Source organism: Tachypleus tridentatus, chromosome 8, assembly GCF_004210375.1.
Source record: "Tachypleus tridentatus isolate NWPU-2018 chromosome 8, ASM421037v1, whole genome shotgun sequence".
In the NCBI taxonomy this organism is placed as follows: domain Eukaryota; kingdom Metazoa; phylum Arthropoda; class Merostomata; order Xiphosura; family Limulidae; genus Tachypleus; species Tachypleus tridentatus.
In genome coordinates, this window is record NC_134832.1 from 82456311 (window position 1) to 82479349 (window position 23039).

The 23039-nt window shown below is 33.3% G+C and overlaps 1 protein-coding gene across 50 annotated transcripts in view; it reads left to right on the top strand.

Moving 5' to 3' along the window:
* Positions 1 to 23039, top strand: part of LOC143222798 (CUGBP Elav-like family member 2) — a 316460-nt gene that overhangs the window by 88727 nt on the left and 204694 nt on the right. For all 50 annotated transcript variants that reach the window (XM_076449788.1, XM_076449785.1, XM_076449803.1 and 47 more), the window contains one exon: positions 6938 to 7107. In XM_076449788.1, coding sequence (XP_076305903.1) covers positions 6938 to 7107 — 170 coding nt within the window. The remainder of the gene's footprint in view (positions 1 to 6937; positions 7108 to 23039) is intronic.

The following is a 23039-nucleotide window of genomic DNA, read 5'->3' on the forward strand; positions in this document are numbered from 1 at the left end:
CGACTGCAGCTGCAACACATAGAAAAAACTAAATGAACAAAAATATAAGTAACAAACGCACGTTAAGTGTGTCTCTTATATTAATAATTCTTATTATATACATTCGTATGTATTCGTTCCGTACGTTTCATTTTTGAATTATGCATGTGCTATAACTGGAGTATAAAGATACTTCATGATCTAGATTATAATTATACTAACATCCAAAATAGGTGCAAACAGATAACTGGGGTTAAATTACAGCGTATTTTATAACAGAATAAGGATTGTCCACCCTCAGAAATTTTAAAACTCGATAACTTGTTTGTTTTGACTTTTTAGTCATAATATTTACAGTGTATCTGGAAGGTAAGTTTTACACATCATGGTTTGAAATGCCAAATGGAACAACTACATGTATTATAAGGAAAAAAGAATTGCATTGTAAGATGTTAGTCGTGTTTCATATAGCGAACAATACCTTGCGCTTCACCAGCGTGTAGTTAGAAACTGTAACAAACATATGGTAATTCAAAATCTGAAAGACTTAAGCATCAAAATTAGTTTTTAACTTGCCCAAAGACTATAAATTAACAATGTTTTGATCACCGAAATAAATTTAAATGATTATGAAACTGTTATCAAATAATACGTGTTTTCGTTTTTGAAATAAATATATAACTTCTCGTTATTTCGTGATTTTATAATCCTTCCAAATTGTATATTTGTATACATAGTTTGTGCCAGTGTGGAAGTTTATAATTGTACAAAATCGGCAGTTTGTAAGACATTTACATGCAGTGTAATATTATAAAGTGTAATAGTCTAAAACGTTCTTGGTAGAATCAAATGTGTAAGAATACGTTGTTGTAGGCTCGGCTTTGCTAGGTTCGACTCGTAATCTGAGGGTCGCGGGTTCGAATCCTCGTCGTACCAAACATGCTTGCCCTTTCATTCGTGGGGGTGTTATAATATGATGATCTATCCCACTATTCGTTGGTGAAAGAATAGCCCAAGAGTTGGCGTTGTGTGGTGATGACTAGCTGCCTTCCCTCTCGTCTTACTGTGCTAAATTAGAGACGGCTAGCGCAAATAGCCCCCGTGTAACTTTGCGCGAAATTCAAAAACAAACAACCAAACGTTGGCTTGAGGCTCATTATACATGGATATTGCCCTGAAAAGGATCAGAGTAATATACACTCTGACCCAAAATGAAGTAACTATCACTATCAAATACTGCAAGACCACATAAGTACGGGGAGGAGGAAGAGGTGAAAGAGAACCTGTCCTCCAGGGTACGACCATACAATACCCAAACACCGAGAGAGAGAGAGAGAGAGAGAACTTGAAGCTCATTAAGATTCAATAACTCACTGAGTTTGCTGCTTCTAATCCTTAAATGCCATACTAAGATAACAATAAAGCTAACACGCAACACATACGCTATTACAAAGTGGTTTCTAGAAACTTTAAAATGGAAAACGAGGCTGAAAAGCTTAATTATTGTATCAACTAATAAGCCCTTCGGTACCCTTGTTCCAAGTACTACAAACATTACACTGAATAAAATTCCGTCTAAGTGGTTTTCTTGCTGTTTGTGATCGTCGCAGATCTCATATTCAACTTAGTTTTGAAATTTAACATAAATTATGGTCAGTGGACTTGAGAATAGGTAGCTGTGAAATTTATTTTGTCGATGTTCACAAATTCGGTACATATATTAAGGAATTTAACAACTTGTATGTATATTTTTTGCAGTAACGCTTTTGGTCAGCTTTTCATAGGAATTTAAATATCTTTTTTGGATGTAAAGTGGATCTCTACTTATTTTGTTTCACTACGCTTTGTTTTATTATTAGTGCATGATTTTGATTATTCAGTTAATCGTATTTTTAATTTAATCATTAATCAATAAAAATGTATTTCGAAAAATAAAATGATCAAACACTTAAACTCGTACATTTCCTGAATCAGCTTTGGTTTTCGTTGAGGAACTAGATGCTTACGCCTTAGAGAAAGGAGGAAAAACACAAAGTACAGAGACTTCACCCATTGAAATGCTGAAGTGTATAGATGGAGAAGTACATTAGAAATTAAAGACACTCAGAAGAGCACAAGCCTTCGCTATGCAGCGTTGATCATATTGGTCAAAAATATGAAAACATCTCCGTATGTCCGTCTTTATCAACGAACACAGGTTATTTTTGGTAGGACAATGAGAAACAATATTCTACATATGTCTATCAGGCTTCATCAAAATTCCATCACTTTTAACTGAGTTTTAGAGCAAAAATAATCTGCAAAATCAGTCCATATGTTGACAGATGTAGTTTATTATTATTATTTTGTGACCCTAACCTTCCAGAAACTATTGATTTCTAAGTTTGGTCATATTCCAGATGCATATCAACTTTCTTCTAAATCCGTTCACCTATTTTCGAGAAATCTTGCTGTCAGACACACACGGATGAAATCATAACCTCCGTATTTCAGTGGCGGAGGTAGACATCTGAGTCTGTGAAAATTATTCTTCCAGCTAGTGTAGAGAGAAGTTTTACTGCAATCGTTCCAAAATTACGCACGACATTAAATAATAATATAGACAAGGTCATAATTTCATCTAAAATAAACAATAATGAGAGGAATGTCCAAATTCATTATAAAAATATTTTGTGATCTTTATCTCCAAGCTGTGTAAAAGCAGAGGTCTAGGTGGTGTTTATATGATTAACAAGCTGTAGTTTAATTGATGGTATGATCTAAATAACACAAAAGTTTTTACCTTGTGAGAAATATTTAAAATTTGTAATCATTGTAACGAGCTAATCATTGATTAATTGAAACATTTAACCATTAATATCTTTTATTAAAAAAAACAAAAACATTAACCATGCATTATTAATAATAATGAGGCTCTTTCCCGTTTTACAAATATCAGAATTATGTGAAATAAGTGCAGTATCTTCTATTAAAAAAAATAAAATTAAAAAAGGGAGATCAAATATAAAATGTAAATAAAAAAATGTTTTATCAAAGACAATAAAACCTTGCAATATGTTTTACTGTACGAAAACACGGCAAAATAACTCCTCAAGCGTATAGTTTGGGCGCTACTGAAAATTAATAGTAAACAACATATTAGCTTTGAAATGCTTGGAATGACAGTGGTGACATGCAAGACCAGTCATAAACGTCCCACGTTTAATAAACATTTTTTAGTGCTTAATGTTTTGCAGTTTTTAACGTCGTCATTATAATGTGACTGTATGCCACGAAAAGTATGAATGAAGCCCTTGATTTGTCAGTGATGCAGTGTGTTGTCAATTACTTGTGTAGTTAGCACTGATGAGTATGTTTCATGTAATTTTAAGTATATAAAACTTCTTACCTACGTTCCAGATGGTTTGTTATTGGAATGATCGTTTACTAAATAGCTAGCATTTATTTTACTGTAAGATAATTACTTTTATGGATTGCTTCAACAAGTCTTTTGTGGGCTTTATTCCTTGTTGTTTATCTTTTGAGACTGTTTATGCTGGAAGGTTTGATCCGTGTGTAAATAACATTTAGCCGTAATGTTGTAATCTAAAACTATAAGACCTGGTTATTCACTATAACATGTTCTTTGTCCTTATAAAACTGCCAGTCCGTACACTGTTAGTTTACTATCGCGTCATTTCTCAATATCACTTTCAATCACACACACCACTTATTGGGGATAAGTTATCTGTGTACAATATTTTCTGTTCATATCTTGTGTACGTGTTATCTATTTTGTTTCAGATAGGTTGTCTTGATATTTTAGAACAGTATTCTTGGCAGTGTCGGTTGAAATGTTTAATACATGTATTTTTATTCCTTTTTTTTTTTTTTGCACTTTTATTATTATAAATATTTTGCATTGTTATTTTACTATGTTCTTTAATGCTGCTTTTGTTGATGGGGATGTTCAATACATATCAGTTTGTATTTATTACTATACTTTTAATAACATTATTTTGCATTATTAGCTTAGTATGTGGATTTAGAGTTAATCTAAATCTCCTAAGTTGACAAAACCTCGCTTCTTCTTTGTGGGTGTTTGGGTATGTTGGATTTTAGATACCCAGGAGGGTCAGGTGCAAAACACCTCATTTTCTATCCCTAACATTCATGTCGGTTACTGCTATGTTGCAGTTGTAGTGATTTAGGGCCAGAGTAAACCACAGCACTCCGCCCTTTTCAGGGCAATGTCCATGTATTGTTTTGAGTTTCCCTTTTTATGTTTTTTTTTTATTTTCTTTATATATTTTGTATTATTATTATTTAAATCTATCTATATATATATATATATATTTAACGAAAAAAAGGAAATAAAGAAAAATGAATATTATGCTAGTTTTAAACGTCTAGTACATAGGTCAAAACCTCGTAATCTTATTGGATTTACAGTCGAAAGTATCGTTAATAGTAGAGGCACTCATGCCGAAACTGGTGTATATATATATATATATGAAGATCAAAAATACTGTTTCCGTCATGCGACTACTACTAGTCATTTGACTATTCTGAAACAAACTTTGTAGGATGATAGTTTTGAACAAGGGTTATGTAAATGGCAGGTTAACAACCCTCCGTCATTACTGCTATTATTGAGCATTTATCATCTTTGGCGTAATTTAGCGCTAACGCCATTCATAGATGGCGTTACGACCTAATGTATAAAAAAATATTTTTTATAAGACAACATACACAAATTGTGGGAGATGTCATATAAACGTCTGATATCTGTCAGAAAGTACGCTAGAACTCTACAGAATAATGTAATGACAAGAAATGCACACCGTAAGAATGACTGATATGACTACCTGTTAAGTTGTACCTACTTCCAAGTTTGAACTGTGACTTTTCTACTTCTGTGGCCAATGACCCACCGTCAATTGATTAATCACGTGAAACACAGTGGAAGGACAATTAATAGATGGATGTTGAAATCACGTAACAGGAAGCATCTCTACATTGGCCACTATCTTTTAATACGAAGTCATTTTGACATTCGCACAACAGTTACTATGTTTTATGTGCATACATCTTGAGTTCTTAAACCTTATTGGTGTGGTGATAGTGATTACTATAACAATATAAGTAAATGGTGTGAAAGTTAAGAGATTTGTGTTATTTGTCATAGCATCCATCCCCCCCTTCACCCCCACAATTTTTGAATTTCGTAACTTGAACAAAGGACGGGTACCTCAGTTTATTTTAAAAGTAGACGCGTAAAAACTTTAATCACTTCTTGATTTGATTGTAATTTGAAATTACGTATTTATCGCATTACTGTTACTGCAGCCCACCAGTATGAAGGTTTGTACCCCTAAAATCGGGTTTCGATACCTGTGGTGGACACAGTGCAGATAGCTATTGTATTTGTTATCGTAATATTACTGTTTATGGGTAAAATATAATGTTGTGACCACAATGGAGTTTATGTAGTTTTTTATTCACAGAGTGATCTCAATAATGGAGTGTATGTAGTTTTTGTGTTTACAGAGTGATCCCAATAATGGAGTGTATGTAGTTTTTGTATTTACAGAGTGATCCCAATAATGGAGTGTATGTAGTTTTTTTGTTCACAGAGTGACTGTTTCTATTGTTTCTTTCCTCCTCCTTCTGAACACTTTTCGACCGCCATTCCCTCATTTCTCCACAGATCTAAAAACGTTCAAACGACTGTTTAAAAGATTTTACGGGGTGAAAAATTAAAGAACTCAAAAATGAAATGGGCTCCGGTCATATTTACAGCAATCAAGATGAAAATTGGTACATATAAATTTTCATACGGTCAACACATTGACAAAAAATATATTTGCCAATTTTGAGTCTTGGTTTTAAAAGGGAGTTCACAAAAAACAGCAATGCAATTATTTGCGTAAAATTTGTTACAAAGATAGTTTTCTACAGATTACGTGCACATATGTACAAAAATATGGATATATCCATTTTATTGGTAATTTTAATGGGGTCAATAGGTTAAATAAACCAATAATATTAGGAGTTTTGGTCGATTATTTAGCCTTATTTTAACGATTTTACCTGAAATGTGACACAAAGATACTTTTCTACAGGCAGCACACATTGACAAGGAAAAGTGTTGGACTTGTTCATTTTTATTTGTTATAAGGGGACCACTATGTCACGAAGACCGTAATTTTAGGTTGTGTATTCGTCCATTTTACGTGATATTTGGTACAAAGACACCTTGAGGTCCCAAACAATGATATAGATAGTTTTCAATTTTTGTATTTTATGATTCTTATAGGATCAAAATTGGCCATTTTGGGATTGTGTGGTGAAAACATGTTGCATTCGCCCGCGAATGTTGGCTATTCTAATTTTATAATTTTATCTATTGATTAATTAATTACTGCCTGTATTTGCTCTTGGAAACAATGCTGTCACCACTATTTAACGGAAGTGAAGTTGTAGTTTTTAATATACTGGATATTCAGTTTGTAGCCGTTAGTGTTCGTTGGGTGTATTGTGTTACTGTGTATTGTAATCAGTGTCATTCTTTATCGTGTTTTGGGAAAATAGCATTGTAGGTGTTTCATATTATAGGAGGAGGTTGCCGACCCCTGTTCTAGTGGTTTGTATTCCCAATTTGTAGATATAGAAGATGTTTTGTGTCCTGTTGCCTCAGATGCGTGTTGTGGACTTGGGGGGCCTTGAGTTTTCCATTAGAGATGACAGCCAAATCGTATTATTTGGTCAGGCAAAACTGTTCAAAAGTTGGTGATGGGTGCTTTGGTACTTTTGACCAGTTACATTCATTCTTATGAGTTACTTCAGATAAGGGACGGCTATGCGAATGTAACTATTGTATAATGTTATGAACTGCATAAAATGAATTTTAAATAACGAGTTTGAAGTTAATTACTCGTGTTATAAAAAATATTTATAGCCGCATGTTATTTTGCAGAACAATGAACTCCCCTCATAATGAACAGCCCGACCCCGACGCTATTAAGATGTTCGTGGGCCAAATTCCAAGATCCTGGGATGAAAATGATCTTAAGAAAATATTTGAAGAGTTTGGAGCAGTCTACCAGATCAACATACTACGAGACAAAATTACTCATCAGAGTAGAGGTATAGTAAAGACCAGTCTGTCCTACCTTTTAACGATTTTTGTTCTGTCGTGCGTATAATGTCTACATAAGCAACATCAATATGTGCAGAAATATTCAGGACTCTATTCCAAATAGAGTAAAAAGCGCATGCGCAAATCGGAAGAGAGACTGAGCGAAAATAACTTTGTTGTTGTGACGCCACGTATTTTAGTCTAAGTCAAACTAAACTACTCTTAATAACGTTTTTGTTCTTGTGCCTTTGTTGCTCAGTGTGACATCTTTGTATCTCATACAATGAACAAATTCATAGCTTGATAGATGTTCAGCCAGAACTGTAGTCTAAAAGGCTTTATCAAAGAATTTGAAAAAAACACAAAAAACTTGTAAATTTCTTTTAGTGTTTTGTTCTGATTAAAATTAATGTTTTAAACGAATATGCTATTATTATTATTACATTTTAAGTATAAATAGTTTTTCATTTTGTTGTTTTAAGAAACCCATAAGGTTAGGCTTAAGTCTTGCTCTTATAAAATATGAGAAAAAGTGCTGTCGGAAAGGCTATCTGCAGTTTTCTGAATAAACTATAATTTCTTGTTTCTTGGCTTGGCCATTATTTTGTTGATGTGCAGTTTTCTTAACAAAACTCATGAAACTTTTGAAACTGCTACTTATTGGTAAACATTAGCCCTTAGAGATTGTCTTATATAAAGGTTATATTAAAGTTTTTGCCGTTTTCTATTAAGAGTTACTAAATTATTAGTCTGTGGTACTCATTGTTTTAAGAACTGTTTAACATTGGATAATCACATCGTAAGAAACTGAAATAAGTTGTAGAAAAAGTAGCAGATATTAGTATTGGATAGCAAACACGGATAAAGATTTATTCGAGAACCATATAAAAATGTTCCCATTATAACAATGTCATTAAGACATTTCCTAGCACAAGAATAAGCAGTTAATGATATTTTTATACTTTCCGTAACGCAGCCTGCTTTAAAAAATTAGGATTTCTCAAAGTTGACTTAAAAATAAATAAACGAGACGTGCATGTTTCTGAACATAGAGTTTATTTGGAATTATTGCGTAATCATTGGTTATCGAATAAATAAACATTGAGAATGAACAAAAAGTGCAAAAGCAGTCCAATCTCTACTGTTAGTGGTGTATGCTGAACATGGGTTGTATGGGAACACTGCTTTTTTATTTTTAAATTTACGTTATTTAACTCAGTGTTGTCATTTTGTAAATCGCGTGAACGAGGTGGGGTCTTAGCAAAACTGTGGAAATATGTTTGTGTATATAAAATAAGCATTCATCTTCCATAACAGAATTTAATAGGAACAAACGAAATGATACAAATTTTGATCATTTTTATTTTCCTCATGGTGAACTTGATCCTCACCGAGTTTCACGTCATTGTCCCCATGGTTTTCTCGAGTGCGGTGGTCGATCAGCTGGAGTAATTTTGGAAACTTTGTGCGTTTGTCTTTCGCTAATTCGCTTTGTGTGCGAGTTATTTTTTGTTCGTCCACGAACGTTTCACATAGCTTTGGAGCTGGCAGAATAAAATTTGGCAGGCCGAATTGGGGTGGATTTCAGGTGCCCTTATTATGAGTGGCCTTTATGGGACTAAAACGAGCCATGAAGGTCACCCAGGGATAATGGGAGTCTAGAAGTAGGTTTTCAGAGTCGCTGAATCCAAATTTGGCATCGGATCTTATGTTTCTGCTACTGAACTTCGGGATTTTGGTGGTGTCAGTGGAACCGTGTTCGAAGACCGAACTTGGCATATGTATTTAGGTGTCACGAGCGGGAGTTATAATGCATACGAACCCCTTCTTACCCTTGAGATAAGCATAGAAATAATTGCAGAAACAATGGAGAAGCTTATCAATGTATTGGAGCTTCTATGGAACATGAGGGGACCTTTGATCCCCGCGCTCTGTTGCGGGGATAGAAAATGCCAGTATATTATTAGGCATAGTATTAAGGGTGGGCCGGGAAATAATAACCGTCCATATTATGAATTACTCATTATAGTCTCAAATATATTTTATAACAGTGTAAGAGATTTTATAAGCACCTAACGTAGATTTTCGAAGTTTTCAAAAGCTTCAGGTGGGCCAGAAAATAGCATCTCTAAATTAGCTAGTAACGTAACGGCCAAATATTCTTCTGATTCCAGTCTCAGAATCACTAGCTCACCAATGTTTAAAGTTGTTGAGATGACTTACGCACTTTGTATTTTAATTTGAGGAATACAGAAATATGGTGTTTTACTAACACACGATGTGCATCGAGACAACTCATCATGCCAGGCGAATACTGATTCCTTCATACAAGCTTAAGACAAGTAGATATTGTAAGACTTTATAGCATTATTTAGTTTAAATGGTTTGATTCAAAGCTGGGTCCATGCAAATGAAAGGAATTTAACTTTTAGATAAGTTTTTCTTGGAGGAAATATATGGTACTTATATATGAATTTGTCTATGCTTTTGTGTAGTCTTCCCTACTTTGTTTCTGCAGTTTTTGGCATTGTCATTCTTATATCATACTTATTTAAAAAGAAAAAAAATCTTGTATAAATACCAGAATGTGTTACAAAAATTTTATTTCCGTTTTCGTGAAAACAAATGCTTGAACGTTTCCTATCGTTTTCCTAAACATGGGAAATTGTCCATGTCTGTTCAGAACAATGGCGAAAAACACATATTTATTATTATCTCAAGAGTCATTTTCGTACTAGCGGTTCTTTGTCAGAATTGAAATTTATTAAAGATGTCACGTGTCCGTGGCGATGCTTAGCATTGTGAGATATAAGTAGTGTCAGTTGTGATGAAAGACTGCCGGATATCAGGCTTTGGTATAAATACCGCTTAATAGATACGGCAAAATGACAAGTAAGAAATGGGTATAGCTAAGGGGAACTGACAATTGCCTCTCCAGGACATTCAGATATCCTACCAGGTCCAATCATCATCATCGGTCACTTGTTGACAGTGGAGAGGAGAAGTAGCAGATGATTGATTTGGAAAACGACAAAACGTTTTTTTTTTATCTCTCCCTTATTTTCTTACAGTATTGTTTTAGATAAATTGCGTCTGACCGGTGGCTGGGGCTTCAAGGTTTGAAGTATGATTTTTCAGTATGTTTATCAAAAACAGCTTCTAATTGACCTATTCAGTTTCAATCAGGTGTTTTTGTGTGTGGTAATTCATATGTTCCTTAAACTGTTCTTGGTAAAGAGTCGTTCGTAATTATTCGCGAGGAAAATATAATACATGAGAGCATGTTGTAACAAAACAAATCGAACCTTGCTGAGTCGCTGATGCATCTGTTTTAAGGGAGAAAAATGCAAGATATGTAATTCTCATTATTACAACACACAAAAGTGTATGTTGTTAGTATTAGACTTTCAGTTTTAAACTTTATTATCATGCTGTAATTACAAGAGATGTTCATAATGTAACTTTTTATATTGTTTTAGGAAATTTCTCTGCATAAAAACATGCCAACTTAATAGTAGCCTTGGTGATATACCTGAAAGTAGTAGTTTGAAATCTTACCATTGTAAACATTAAGTTATGTACGCACTTTCAAGATCTTTTTTACATAAATACCCCATAAGAAAGCTCTACACATATAGTTTCATCGTTCATTAAATTACGTTTTTAATATATATACACGTTTTAAGGATACTTGCTTTGTCCTTGATGGGTAGCTAATACATTTTAAACATCTGCTTAAATTAAATCATACTATCGCACTGTATACGTGCATATTAAATAAATACTGCTCTTACCTCATATAAGTAGGTTTCAAGTAAGTTTGTCCTAATATTAGATGTTGACACTAAAACTGTTTTATACACCGAAATAAGAAATTAATTAGGCGTGTACCGTTATATGATACTGAAGGTTTATAAACAAAAGGTGAATTAGGTTTATTTTTAAGAATTGGTGTTTTCAAACAGTTTATAATTCGAAACGAGAAGCAAATGAGTTGAGCTCTTCACGAAAATATAAATTTGGAGTGATTTAACCCCATTCATAAAATAAACTGACTAAGTTTATACTTATATACTTATACTATAAGTTAATTTCCTTATACGTTTATAGGAACTAGATTTAACAGGACATTAGAAAACGAAGGTGTACACGCACACGTATTGATCCTGTTTAAATAAACATTTTACTTTTATTGAGAGAAGTGGACCGAGTTTAGAACTCTCCTAACTGGTTATAGGAAATAATTTTTGGTAAAATAGTTTACACGCAGTTTTGAGATAAACGAGTAAAAATTAAAAACAGGTAATCTGGATGACTTGTAACTAAAGTATGGTATAATATGATAAAAGGATCAAACTATTTCTTTTGATGTTGTTCTAACCCTTTTCAACTTGTAGGAATTTGCACTGGTACTCAGATTAAATATGGAAGTTATTCAGCTGCGCGTTCACTATTCCACTATAGTAGAAAACAGGTTCGTTTCCGAACCCCACTTGTATCGCTGGGTAGAGCAAAAACTGAAAAAAATACTGAGGACTAGTTATTTGGGCGGAAACGAAGAGACTTGAATTGTATGTTAATTGTGTGCTTCCCGGGGCTGCAGGGAGCGGAAGGTGCAGGGCTAGTAGTAAATTAGTTGAAGTCGCTCTACCAGAAGCTTAGATTGAGGATATAAAATAGCCGTGCCCACAAGTTCCTTCCTTTTGTTTTGTTGATTTTCGTCGAGTTAGGCCACCGACATAAAGACAAACGTTTCTTTCGTGATTTCATTTTTACTGGCATTGTGTATGTGTAATTTTCCTGTTGTGTATTGTGGTTTGAAGGAAAAACGGTTTGGCAGGGGTACTGGAGAATGTAACCAAGTTCATTGTAAATACATGAAACTAAAGAAAGTTTATATAACAAGTAAGAAATTATGTAGTTTTCTTTACGGATTTCTGTTGAATGGCCCTACCTGATGTTTCGATTTACTTTCGGTAATACTTAAACAGTATTAATGACTGCTTTCCTTACTCTATGGTATGACATCAAGTAACAAGTGAAAGTTGGATGTTAAAATACTTTTCACGAATTACTGGCGTCTCTTTTTTTTTGTCATACCGCGTTTGTACATCATTTATGAACTGATCAAACTGAATGAAGTGTAACGCAGTTTTTATTGTTACATATGGTTATTTTATGTGGCATTTAATATAAACTGTTGTGCCTTTCAGCACTTTTTAGGATTCAATTGCGTACACATTGATCATCAGTATTACACAAATTTGAACTTTCAAAAATAGCACAGGAATGTTAACTGATTTTTTCACTCGTCATTGTAAAATGTTTTGTTTAAAGGATTATAAAGCTAAGACAAAGTGTTTATGATTCCAGTAAGTAACACACACATTATGCACATTATTTTGGGGAAAAAAAGTTATCCTTTGATAGCCTTAAACAAAGAATTTTAATAAAAGTAGAATATTGTTTCGATACCTTTAGTATTTTGCATTTTCTTTTAGTTTTCAATAAGTTTTCGGAAAGTTAGGTTCTGAAAATTCTCTAAAATTTTCTTTTTTTGAATTGTGCACATTAATCCCTTTGCATACGCGGTTTTTCTGACACGTTCAAAACTATTCCAGAAGAGAACTTATTTGATTGCTAATAGGTTTTGTACAGTACTTTTTTAATAGATATGTCACAAGTGAGTTTATTAAAGAACTACTATGCGAGATTGAAAGCTTACTGACATTCACAGTAATGAAAGGCCAGGTGTTATGTGGGGGGGATTATTAAACCAAAAACTCAGTTCAAGAAACAGAATAACTATATAAACAAATACACTGTATAATCTTATAATCTGATCATTTTGGAATAATGTTCTTATGAGGAATTTTATGGGTCGTTATTGAACGGTTCTGTAGGTGGTGGGGTTTAGACATTGAGAAACACAGCTGAAAGATACTTTATCATTCACTTTTGTTCACAGGACGTTTCACTTGGATGTTTTCCTCCCATCAGTTCTCCTACCACTTAATTAAGACTTTGAGATAAAAGTTTTATTGTGATTTAGCACTCAGAATGCTTATCAGGAATAAATGTTAAAGGCATTTAATAGACCTCCTCGTGCTAATGAGATCAATGACGTGCTATTCTAGTACCCAATAGCGTAGCAGACGAGATTAACGTTCTATAGACATTTCCGCTTGAAAATGGGCTCTTAAGAGGATCTTTTGTTAATGTTTCAGTAGTGGATTGTACTTTTGAATTACTTTTTAACATTATAATCCCAGTTAACCATACTGGTGACATCCTGGAATTGATGATGATATGAAAATGTATTTGGTGCATGGTGATGAAATAAGGTAGATGCACATATATATGTTCATAAAGAAAATTAAAAGTCTTGCCTGATCCCTTAGTAAGATTTAGGCTAGCCTACTCTGATAACGATGCTTTCTTTAAGTACTTAGTCCGGTTTAAATAATGTTTGCTGCGTGAAATAAGGAAATAATAATAATAAGATTGGATGCTCGCATGTTTGCCTATGGATTATTTTCTTAATAGCTGTAACTTTTTTCATATCAAGTGTAGTAAACGTCAAAGCTAACGATATGAAAACGTATGAAGCCTTAATGTATAGTAGCATTCATAGCTGCAGTTGAACGTGGAAGGATTACAAGGTTTTTTTAATGCTGTGATATTTCCATGGTTGCTTCTGAGTGCTTTTCTTTAGAGTATTTTTATTATGCTAGAATATTTCATCAACATTTAGTTTTAAGACATTTCTTTACTATCATGTGAGATGGAGAAAAGAAACTGGGAAAAATGGCTTTATTAGGGGCACTTTATGCGCTTATTATTTATCCATTGAAGAAGAAAACAAGTAAATGCAGTCGTTCTAAATCACAACGACTGTAGAGACTGGAGAACTCTTTATCTTGGAGACTGAACTTTCAACTCTAGGCACGAGTTTTTGTTTTCTTTGTATTCTTACGAGTTACCAAGTAGTGTGCATGACCACCTGCGAGTGTGTCTGATACTTTATTGGGAAATTTCTGGAGCTCATCAGGGTTTTCAAAAATAAGACTCTCAAGTAATTGGGTATTGTGATGATTAATAAACTGGTTGCCTTCTTACTTGTACCACAACTCCAGTCTCTAGTAATGAATCTTGCATCAAAGTGCTATCATAAAAGTTTTAATAGCTTTTTCAGTAACTTACCATTCATTGTCAAACTCATAACTTGCGTTTTTCTCCGCGTCTTTACAGGATGGTAAGTTTTGGTTCTATTTTTGCAACGCTTTAACCCTTGATTCTCAATACTAACTAGCTAGCTTAACTGCTTCACTTATTGCTTAACTTAATTTTGCAGTACATGCGTCCTTCTTATGTCATTTCTTTGTGTGCGTACCTTCTCCGGGAAACCTAAAATTTCTTTGGTTTCTTTCTTAACACCGAATAAACTGTAAACAACTATTTAAAAATACCAAATGCTTCAGTTATCAGACAATAAATAAGGAAAGTACTATAAATGTAAGAAAAAGTCTGCAAGTATGGAAGCATTCCTCAATTACCCCCACTGGCTTTGCTGTAAGGCTGAGGGCTGACTGCTAAAAAGCGGGCTTCGATACTCGTGATGGGCACAACACAGATAGCCCATCGTGTAAGTTTGTGCTAAATTTTTTACAAAATTCCTCAATCGCTTCGAAATTGGTTTTTATTGTTCCCCCCCGTTTTTGTTTTAAGAAGGCAGTAAGGTAAATCAGTTTAAATATAAGATTGAAATCATACCTCTTTTAATAATATTGAATTGAAGGAAGTTAAAGAAAACGAATGCTACAGTGGTATATAAAGTCATGATATTTTAACCCTTGAAGATGAACCAAAGCATGTTAAAGTGGCGGAAGGGCTCAAAAGGTTTAAGGACGGAAGTCGTTGCATGTGACAGTCAACGTTGATAAAAACAAAACAAAACAACAAACATTTATTTTATGGAGTGTTACATTTATTGGAAAATAATACGTAGATTTTAATTATAGGAAAGCTATAGCCGTTAAATTTGAGCTTTTCAATTTTTTACTTAGAACAGCTTCATATTAGTCCATAACAAAAATATTCAGATTTGTTGTAGACTGATATGAATCTTTTTAACTTCAACGAAGGTTCCAGGGATCACATTATATACAAAAGGAAGACTGTATACGTATAATCTGTAATTTCTTTGTCATGAATATCTTGTGTCCAAATTGTCATTGATAAATAAACTTATCAATCAAGAAGTAATTTTGTTGATCAAATAAAATCCCAGTTTCTTAGTGTATATAGAAGAGAATGCTTATATCATTCGAAATGTCTTTTGGTTAATGAGTTTAAACTTAAAATCCTGAATTAAATGAATTTTATTTTTTGCCTAGTGTGAAGTAAATAATTTCAAAGTAAATTTTAGGTATTAAGATTTATAATAAATGAAGACTAGAGATGATGTGTAAGTTAGATGCTTACACCGAGATTATCAGTTGATTGACACCAAGCTCAATCACGTTTGATTTCACAATCAAAACTATTTCTAGATGGAGAGTCTGCAATGAATAAAACACTATCTTCTGCTGTTGGGTTATATACCGTTGGACTTTTAGTTTATCTACCTTTCTGAAGATACTCACTAATTTTATCTTTCTAGTGTTAAAAGCTAGGTCGTGTGACCACTTTTGAAAATAGTTCATAATGTAACTACAGGAGAAGGCTTCGAAGGTATATCAAGAAGCTTTCCAACTTCTATTCCTACACACTGTTCCCTGCTCTAGATTTTTAGGTGATTTGCTCGTGGGCTTTATAAATGTTATCCTCCCTAGGGAATGTTAACTTTATACTCGAAATTTGTTTTCAGATGAAAGGATATTGAATTTTTGTTGTATGCTCATGATTGGGATTTACCCTTTAAAAACTAAATGAAGTTGCTGGTGCTACCGGGAGATTGCCCTGAGTTGTTCCTTTCAACCTTTTGTTCAGCCAATTTCGAAATCATTTTGATGACATTTTTTGCACATCTAATGTACATCCTACTAGAAAGAACAGAAGTGTATGAACTGAGAATATGTTTTAGGTTCTTTCTTTTCGCATGCAAAACGACAATCTATTGAGATTGTTGTTGGAAGCGGGTGATAAGTTGATTTCCATTTGAATGAATTTGCAAAGGTACCATTCTCAAGGCCTGGCATGGCCAAGCGCGTAAGGCGTGCGACTCGTAATCCGAGGGTCGCGGGTTCGCGCCCGCGTCGCGCTAAACATGCTCGCCCTCCCAGCCGTGGGGGTGTATAATGTGACGGTCAATCCCACTATTCGTTGGTAAAAGAGTAGCCCAAGAGTTGGCGGTGGGTGGTGATGACTAGCTGCCTTCCCTCTAGTCTTACACTGCTAAATTAGGGACGGCTAGCACAGATAGCCCTCGAGTAGCTTTGTGCGAAATTCCAAAACAAACAAACAAACAAACAAACCATTCTCAAAAGAATGCTTCAAGACATATTTTGTTGTTCAGTACTATCCCACTTTGTTTAATTTACCTCCACAGCTGTATCCAATCTGCTTTCGTCTTCTGCTTTCCTAATATTTTGCAGAGCCAACTTTTATCACATCTTCTCGCTGGATGTAGATTACCACTTGTGGCATATCCAACGTCCTGTCACTCCAACTGAATAGCACTGACCATCTATTTGTACTTCAATCTTTACTCAAACTCTTCCACTACTACATTAGTTAACTGACCTGATTTGATATATTGTTAATCACTAGATCTTTGGAATCTCTCGGTATCATAAAGAATCTTGCCTTTAGCCATTTGAACTGTTCAACAAGGCACAACACCACTAAGGATAACTGTGCAACTGCTGTGGATGTCGACATTACTTAAAATGTTAAACTCTTAACCATCTCTTGACATACTTCTTAATTTTACATTCCGTTGCTTCTACATAGTTTGTAACTATTTCATATATGGCAATAGGTCATATCTTTGGCAAAGTTTCAGCTTGTCAGTTGTGGTCAGTGGATTTAAAACCCTTTCTCAGCTTGACTCTTTTTGTAACAATATTTCAAATTCTTTCTTAGTTCTTCCTTGCTTTTCTGTTTCAGACTTCATTTTACTCCAAATCCACGAGTTCCTCAAGTCTGCCATGAATTATTTTATACTAACCCCATACAGAAACAAATGTGTATTAACGTATACCTATTTAACACACCCTTCAAAGATTTTTGAAAAATATCAAGATCTCTGGTTACTTAAATTCCTTATTCAAATATTATTAGTAATAACGTAAATCGAACACGTTAATGCTGTAAGAATGAAGTGACGTGTGATGTACTGAACTGATATAACATTACATTAGGTTCAGTTGTCTTTGAAAAAGCTTATTTTGTTGTTTTCACTAATTCTGATATTACAGGGGAATCGTTGTAGTGAATGGCTGGTTAAAAAAGTTAGAGGTCAGTATATATAGACGATCCTAAATAGTAAGTTTTCAGCATTCGTTAATGGAAGATTGTCTTATTAAATTCTGTTTAACCCATGAAACAAGTATTGAATATATCGGCCTGTTTATGCCTATATCATGGTTTAAAATAACCGCATAAAATGTCTTTTATGATGGATATTTAATGTCCTTTCTTTCTTCTCAAAAATATTTTTCAGCGCTTGAAAAACAACTAAAGAACGGGTAGCTCCCGAAATTTATATTTTTCTATACAAACAGTTTTCTGTAGTTTTGCTTGCAGTTCTCTGATTCTTTCCTCGGTAAAACGAAACTTGCCTTTCTAGTGTATTATTATGTTTACTGTTTGTTGTTCGCAGTTTTTACATGTTTCCTAAAGTTTAATTTTATATGTTTCTCATGCAACTCAATTGACAGTATTGTTGCTCATTTAAGATCAAGTTTTCAATAAATAAATCGTGTAACTTGTCAGTCAAACTTGAAAGAATGGTAATTCCACATTTTTATATCAAATATCTGATTGACCTTGAGCCATTGTGTGTATTTTGAAACATTAATGTTGTGATAAGCAGGTTTGAAAATATTGATAATATTGTAAATTAATTTATTACACATCGAGTTTTTCTTTTCTTAATAATGTAGTTTTCCCACTCATATTAACATTAAATGTCGAAGCATATCAGTATAATATTCGCTGTTCCTCCCTAAACACACACGTTAATGTGAGAGATAGTTAAACCACCGCCTACATTTAGTCGTGAAGTTCCACTCATGTATGATGAATAGATAGTGTTTCCATTTTAATTATTGTTTTTACTACTTGAAGTTCCCGTAAAAGGAAACCGCAAACTTTAAGAGAGAAAGTCGGCTGAGGAGGAGTTAGTTCGAAGTGTAACAAATGCATTTGAAGTTGCGGCATTATAAGAGGAATCTATGACAGAGTAAAGTGAAAAGTTCTTGCTAAATGCATTAATATCTTATGAGAAGCGAGAGGTGTGGTAGAGTGGTTGAAATGATTCCTTTCGTGTGTTATGTAGTTGATGAGCATTTCTCGAACATATTACGAGAAATGTTGAGTATTCATGGACAACCTTTTACTGTTTAACGTTTCTGTAGGTGTACAATATAGTCTAATTTAAACCTACTGCTTTGTCGCTGATATATGTTTTTTAAAATTATGAAAAAAATAGTCGAAGTATACAGATAAATACTATATTTCTTTTAAAAAATCGCATAATTGAAGTTGTATTTTAAAATTTTATATAGTAACTTATGAAGCTAAAACAAATACTGGTAGGTAATATATTTTAATATTTAGTCTAAAGAAAAAATATCGCACAAACAGATAACCATTACTGCATTTCAAAATTTACTATACTTTTATTTTAAACCTATGATATTTTGCAAAGCAATCTCACATCCATAAAACTCGTTAGTTTGTAACCTACATCTGTATTTACGGATTGCACCAGAAAATATTAAATTTGTTGATTCATTGTCTTATTTTCTGCAATTACGACTTTCAAATCCATCATACACAAACGTAGTTTTCCTATTTTGTAGAAAGCATGAATTTATATAGTTCTTTGGAAGAATTTGTTTTAATACTCAAAATTACTTTTTTCTAATTAACATTTCATGATATTCCATAAAAAGTAAAATGTTTACATGTAACGATTGTTGGAAACAAAGTCACAAGTGTTGTAATAGAACGAAAAAACATTTTGTGAGACGTATTCGTTCGACCAATTGTGATATTGTAAAACGTATGAATTAGTCAACTTGCTTTACAGAGTCCCTTTTACATGACGATTGTTTTTTATAATAATTCCATTTACTCTGACAAGATTTCTTGCTCTTTTAAAACTAACGATGTTAATTGGTGGGGACGGGCCCCAATACCAACAGCTGGTATATACAAGGTTGACATCTTGGAATGCCAGTCCATCGCAGGTTGACCTCCTTCCATCAGCTAGTTGACAGCTGGGTAAAATGAAGCAATCTGAACAAAAAGCCTTGTCCAAAGACATAAGAAGGCGTGAGCTGCCTTATTACTGAGAGAGACAGAAAAGTGTACAATTACTTGAAACCCGTATTTAATCGTCTGTTGGGTGCCGTCGTAGCGAACGACATTTTCGGTCGTAATCCCAATAACATTTTTTGAAGTTTTGCCAGCTTTAGGTATTCAGGTTAGTCCTAAATTCTTGCAAAAAAACAACATAACCATCAATGAAAAAATATATTTAAGTATAATAATAATACAGGAATATAAAGTGCAAGGGAAGCTTTGTGTGCGAATATAAATATGTTAAAGCTAAGTTCAATAATCTGTAAAAATACGGTTAAATTAGTTCGTTCAAGTCAGTATGAAAAGTTACATAATATGCAGTTACGTTTATAAAGAAGTAGATTGATTCTAAAACCAAACAGCTCTCTCGGGAATACAGTCAAAAATAGTAGCAATAGGAAATAATTCTAAATATACAAGGTTTGTTTAGATATACAATACCATAACAGTAAGTCAACATATAATGAAATGTCAACAATGGTAACTATCCTAGTGCTTAGTTTCTAAGCATTACTCTATACATGGCTATTGAGACCGTGCTGTACTCTGCAAGATATTACAGGGCTTGTAATTTTTAGCGAGAGTTAATATTAACGATTGTCCCTTGGCAGTTCAGCGCTAACTTTACGGACTTGCAACGCTGACACTCGGGGCTCGATTTCCCTTGGTGGACATGGCAGACAGCCCAATGTACATTTGTGTTAAAAACAAACAGTAGTTGCGGTTTACCTATATAATAAAATTGTGCTTTGCTTCCTTGTCATTTTACGTAGCTGCACCAAACTCTCATATGGTAGAGTTTTCTCGCTCTTACTTTTGACAGTGAAATGCAAAAGTTAAAATAAAAAGTTAATGCCACATTTATATTTTTTCTAAGGTCTTTCTATTCTGTCTACCTCTCCATAATGAAAATAACTTTTTTTCTTTTTTTTTTTATAAACCACGAAAGTACAAAAATAATCCAAAAGTTTAAAGTTTCAGTTACTCATTGAAACTTAATTATTATGAATCGGTTTAGTGGAATTGTGGTTTTTGAGAGGGCAAATAAAAAAATCTTACAATTTCAAGAAAAATATATGGAAATAGGTAAAAAACTTGAAAGTAGAAGAGATACTTAATTTTGTATTTGATCTTAATATAAAATTATAATCAAAGCAACAGTTCTTATTTTTGCTGGTAACTGTAACGATAGAACTGGTTAATTTTACACCGAATTCAAGAAAAATCTCTGTTTCCAATATTTTTGACTTATAAGAATAAACAATAGGGAATAATCAATATCCACGGCACTTAATTTCTCTAAGGAGGATTAAGAGTATATTAATATATGACATACCTCTCTTTAATAGCTGCACTTTTGTGCACCACCTTGACAGGGTGGGGTTGGGTGTATATCCAATTTGAGTTTATTACTTATCAGGATCTCTACAAGTCTACCCTCAAATTGAAATTCTTTCAAGCAGTGTTAGAGTACGCAATTTATGATACCTTGAGCGTGGTCAAATACATCAAAAGAAAGTTGGAAAACAACAACAAAGAGCTGTTCTTTGAGCCGTTATGCCGTGGGTATAAATAAAATTATGGTGGTGTATTATGGTAATTTTGATAAGTTCAGAGTATTCTGTAAAATGCTTCATCTTATAAGCGGTTGACATTAGGACGTAGAATATCTTGTAGAATTGAATAAGTTTAATGTTCAATAATATGGTAATAAAAGCTTCACTTCCGAAGAATGAGGTTTTTCTATAACATTTTAATGTTGACTGTTGTGCTGTGAGAGAAGTAAAGGTTATAGCATAACTTTTTCGGAATGCTTTTACTATGAAATGAATTTTATTTTAATGTTTAACTTAACATGCTGTTATAATTAGCTTTAGATGAACAATACTTGTATGTATGAAAATCCAAGTAATGTACATTCTTTGTCGGAAAATGTTTTTGAGGAGGAGTTATGTTAGATAAATTAGCTTAGTATTATGGATAAAATATGATACTGATATTATCAAGACACCCAGAAATGTGACTAACATGTTTAAACATTGTCGTATGTAATCTTACATAATAAGGTTTGCTGTAAACATTGAAGCTCATGTAAATTTAGATTAGCAGCTTGTACCATTGGTATTTCTTATTCTAGTTGAAAGACATATTAGTGAAAATGTACAAAAATGTTTTGAAGTAATAAAAAAAATCCAGCTTGCAAGAAATCGTTAAACGTAAAACAGTGATGTTTTTAATGATTAAACTTATAATTGATAAGATACACTGTATATTGGGATTGTAACTCATACTTTCTTGCTATTAGCATCATATGGCTGGCAGACTTAGGTAACACACTTTGAAAACTCAAAATTATTGTGGTTTCTGCCGTCAGAACATAATTTGTACAAACATTTATTTTAGCATCTACGTGAAGTTAAATACACTGTTATGCTTAGTATACATTGCAGTGCCAAGTAGAGACTGTTAATGCCATAAATTAACTTCAGTGTAAGACCTCTCTACAAACTGACACGAAATGAGCTGTAAATATCTTGGGGTTTTTGGAATGGAGACAGCAGTTTAGAAGCGGGCGCTTTTATTATGATAGCATATATAGTAAACTGGATTAGCGTAGGCGTTGACATAGTTGTGCACACGTTTACAATTTAATGCCGGTGGTTGATGGTTTGTTGTGTTGAATAGTTTGTTCTATTAGTAGTTGCGTTGTTCAACTGTAAATTGGTTGAGTGTAATTGTATATCAAGAGCCGATAGTAACCATCTTAGAAACCTTATTTAGTGGAAGTTAGTTTTATTGTAAATTGCCGCCTTTTCTGTTGGATATTACCGTGAATTAGTGTTAATAAGCATCAAAATGATGTTATTTAATGCCATATTGAACCTTAAAAGTTACATTATCACATGTTAAGAGTGTATAATTATGTTATCAGTGGTCAAGATTTAAGGGTAGCATCCAAAATTAATTATGAATTTTATCGTATTATAATTTCGGAATTACTTAGTACTGGTACGATATGTAGATTGTATTTGAACTAAAATGTAGCTAATTTTTTATTTATTTCTTCCTGTTTCCAATTAAAATTTTTATTACAAATCTTTGTGTAAATAAAATACGAACTTTTACGTTAAAACTGTGTTAATGAATAATATGAAATGAAATGCTCTAGAGATTGTTCTGACCTTTCATTATGTTTCGAAGGTTTTGACGTAAAAAATTCAAAAGAAATATAATTTTCCAATACTGTGGCTAGGATTTAAAATTAGACATCGATAAAGCAGCATGTTCAATTGTTTATTCACGTGAGTAAATTAAATGTATGATGTATGAACTCTATGGACGGGATAAGAAATAGGAGAATTTAACCCTGGAAAGTCGGAACACCGTAAGAAAGTATAGAACTAAG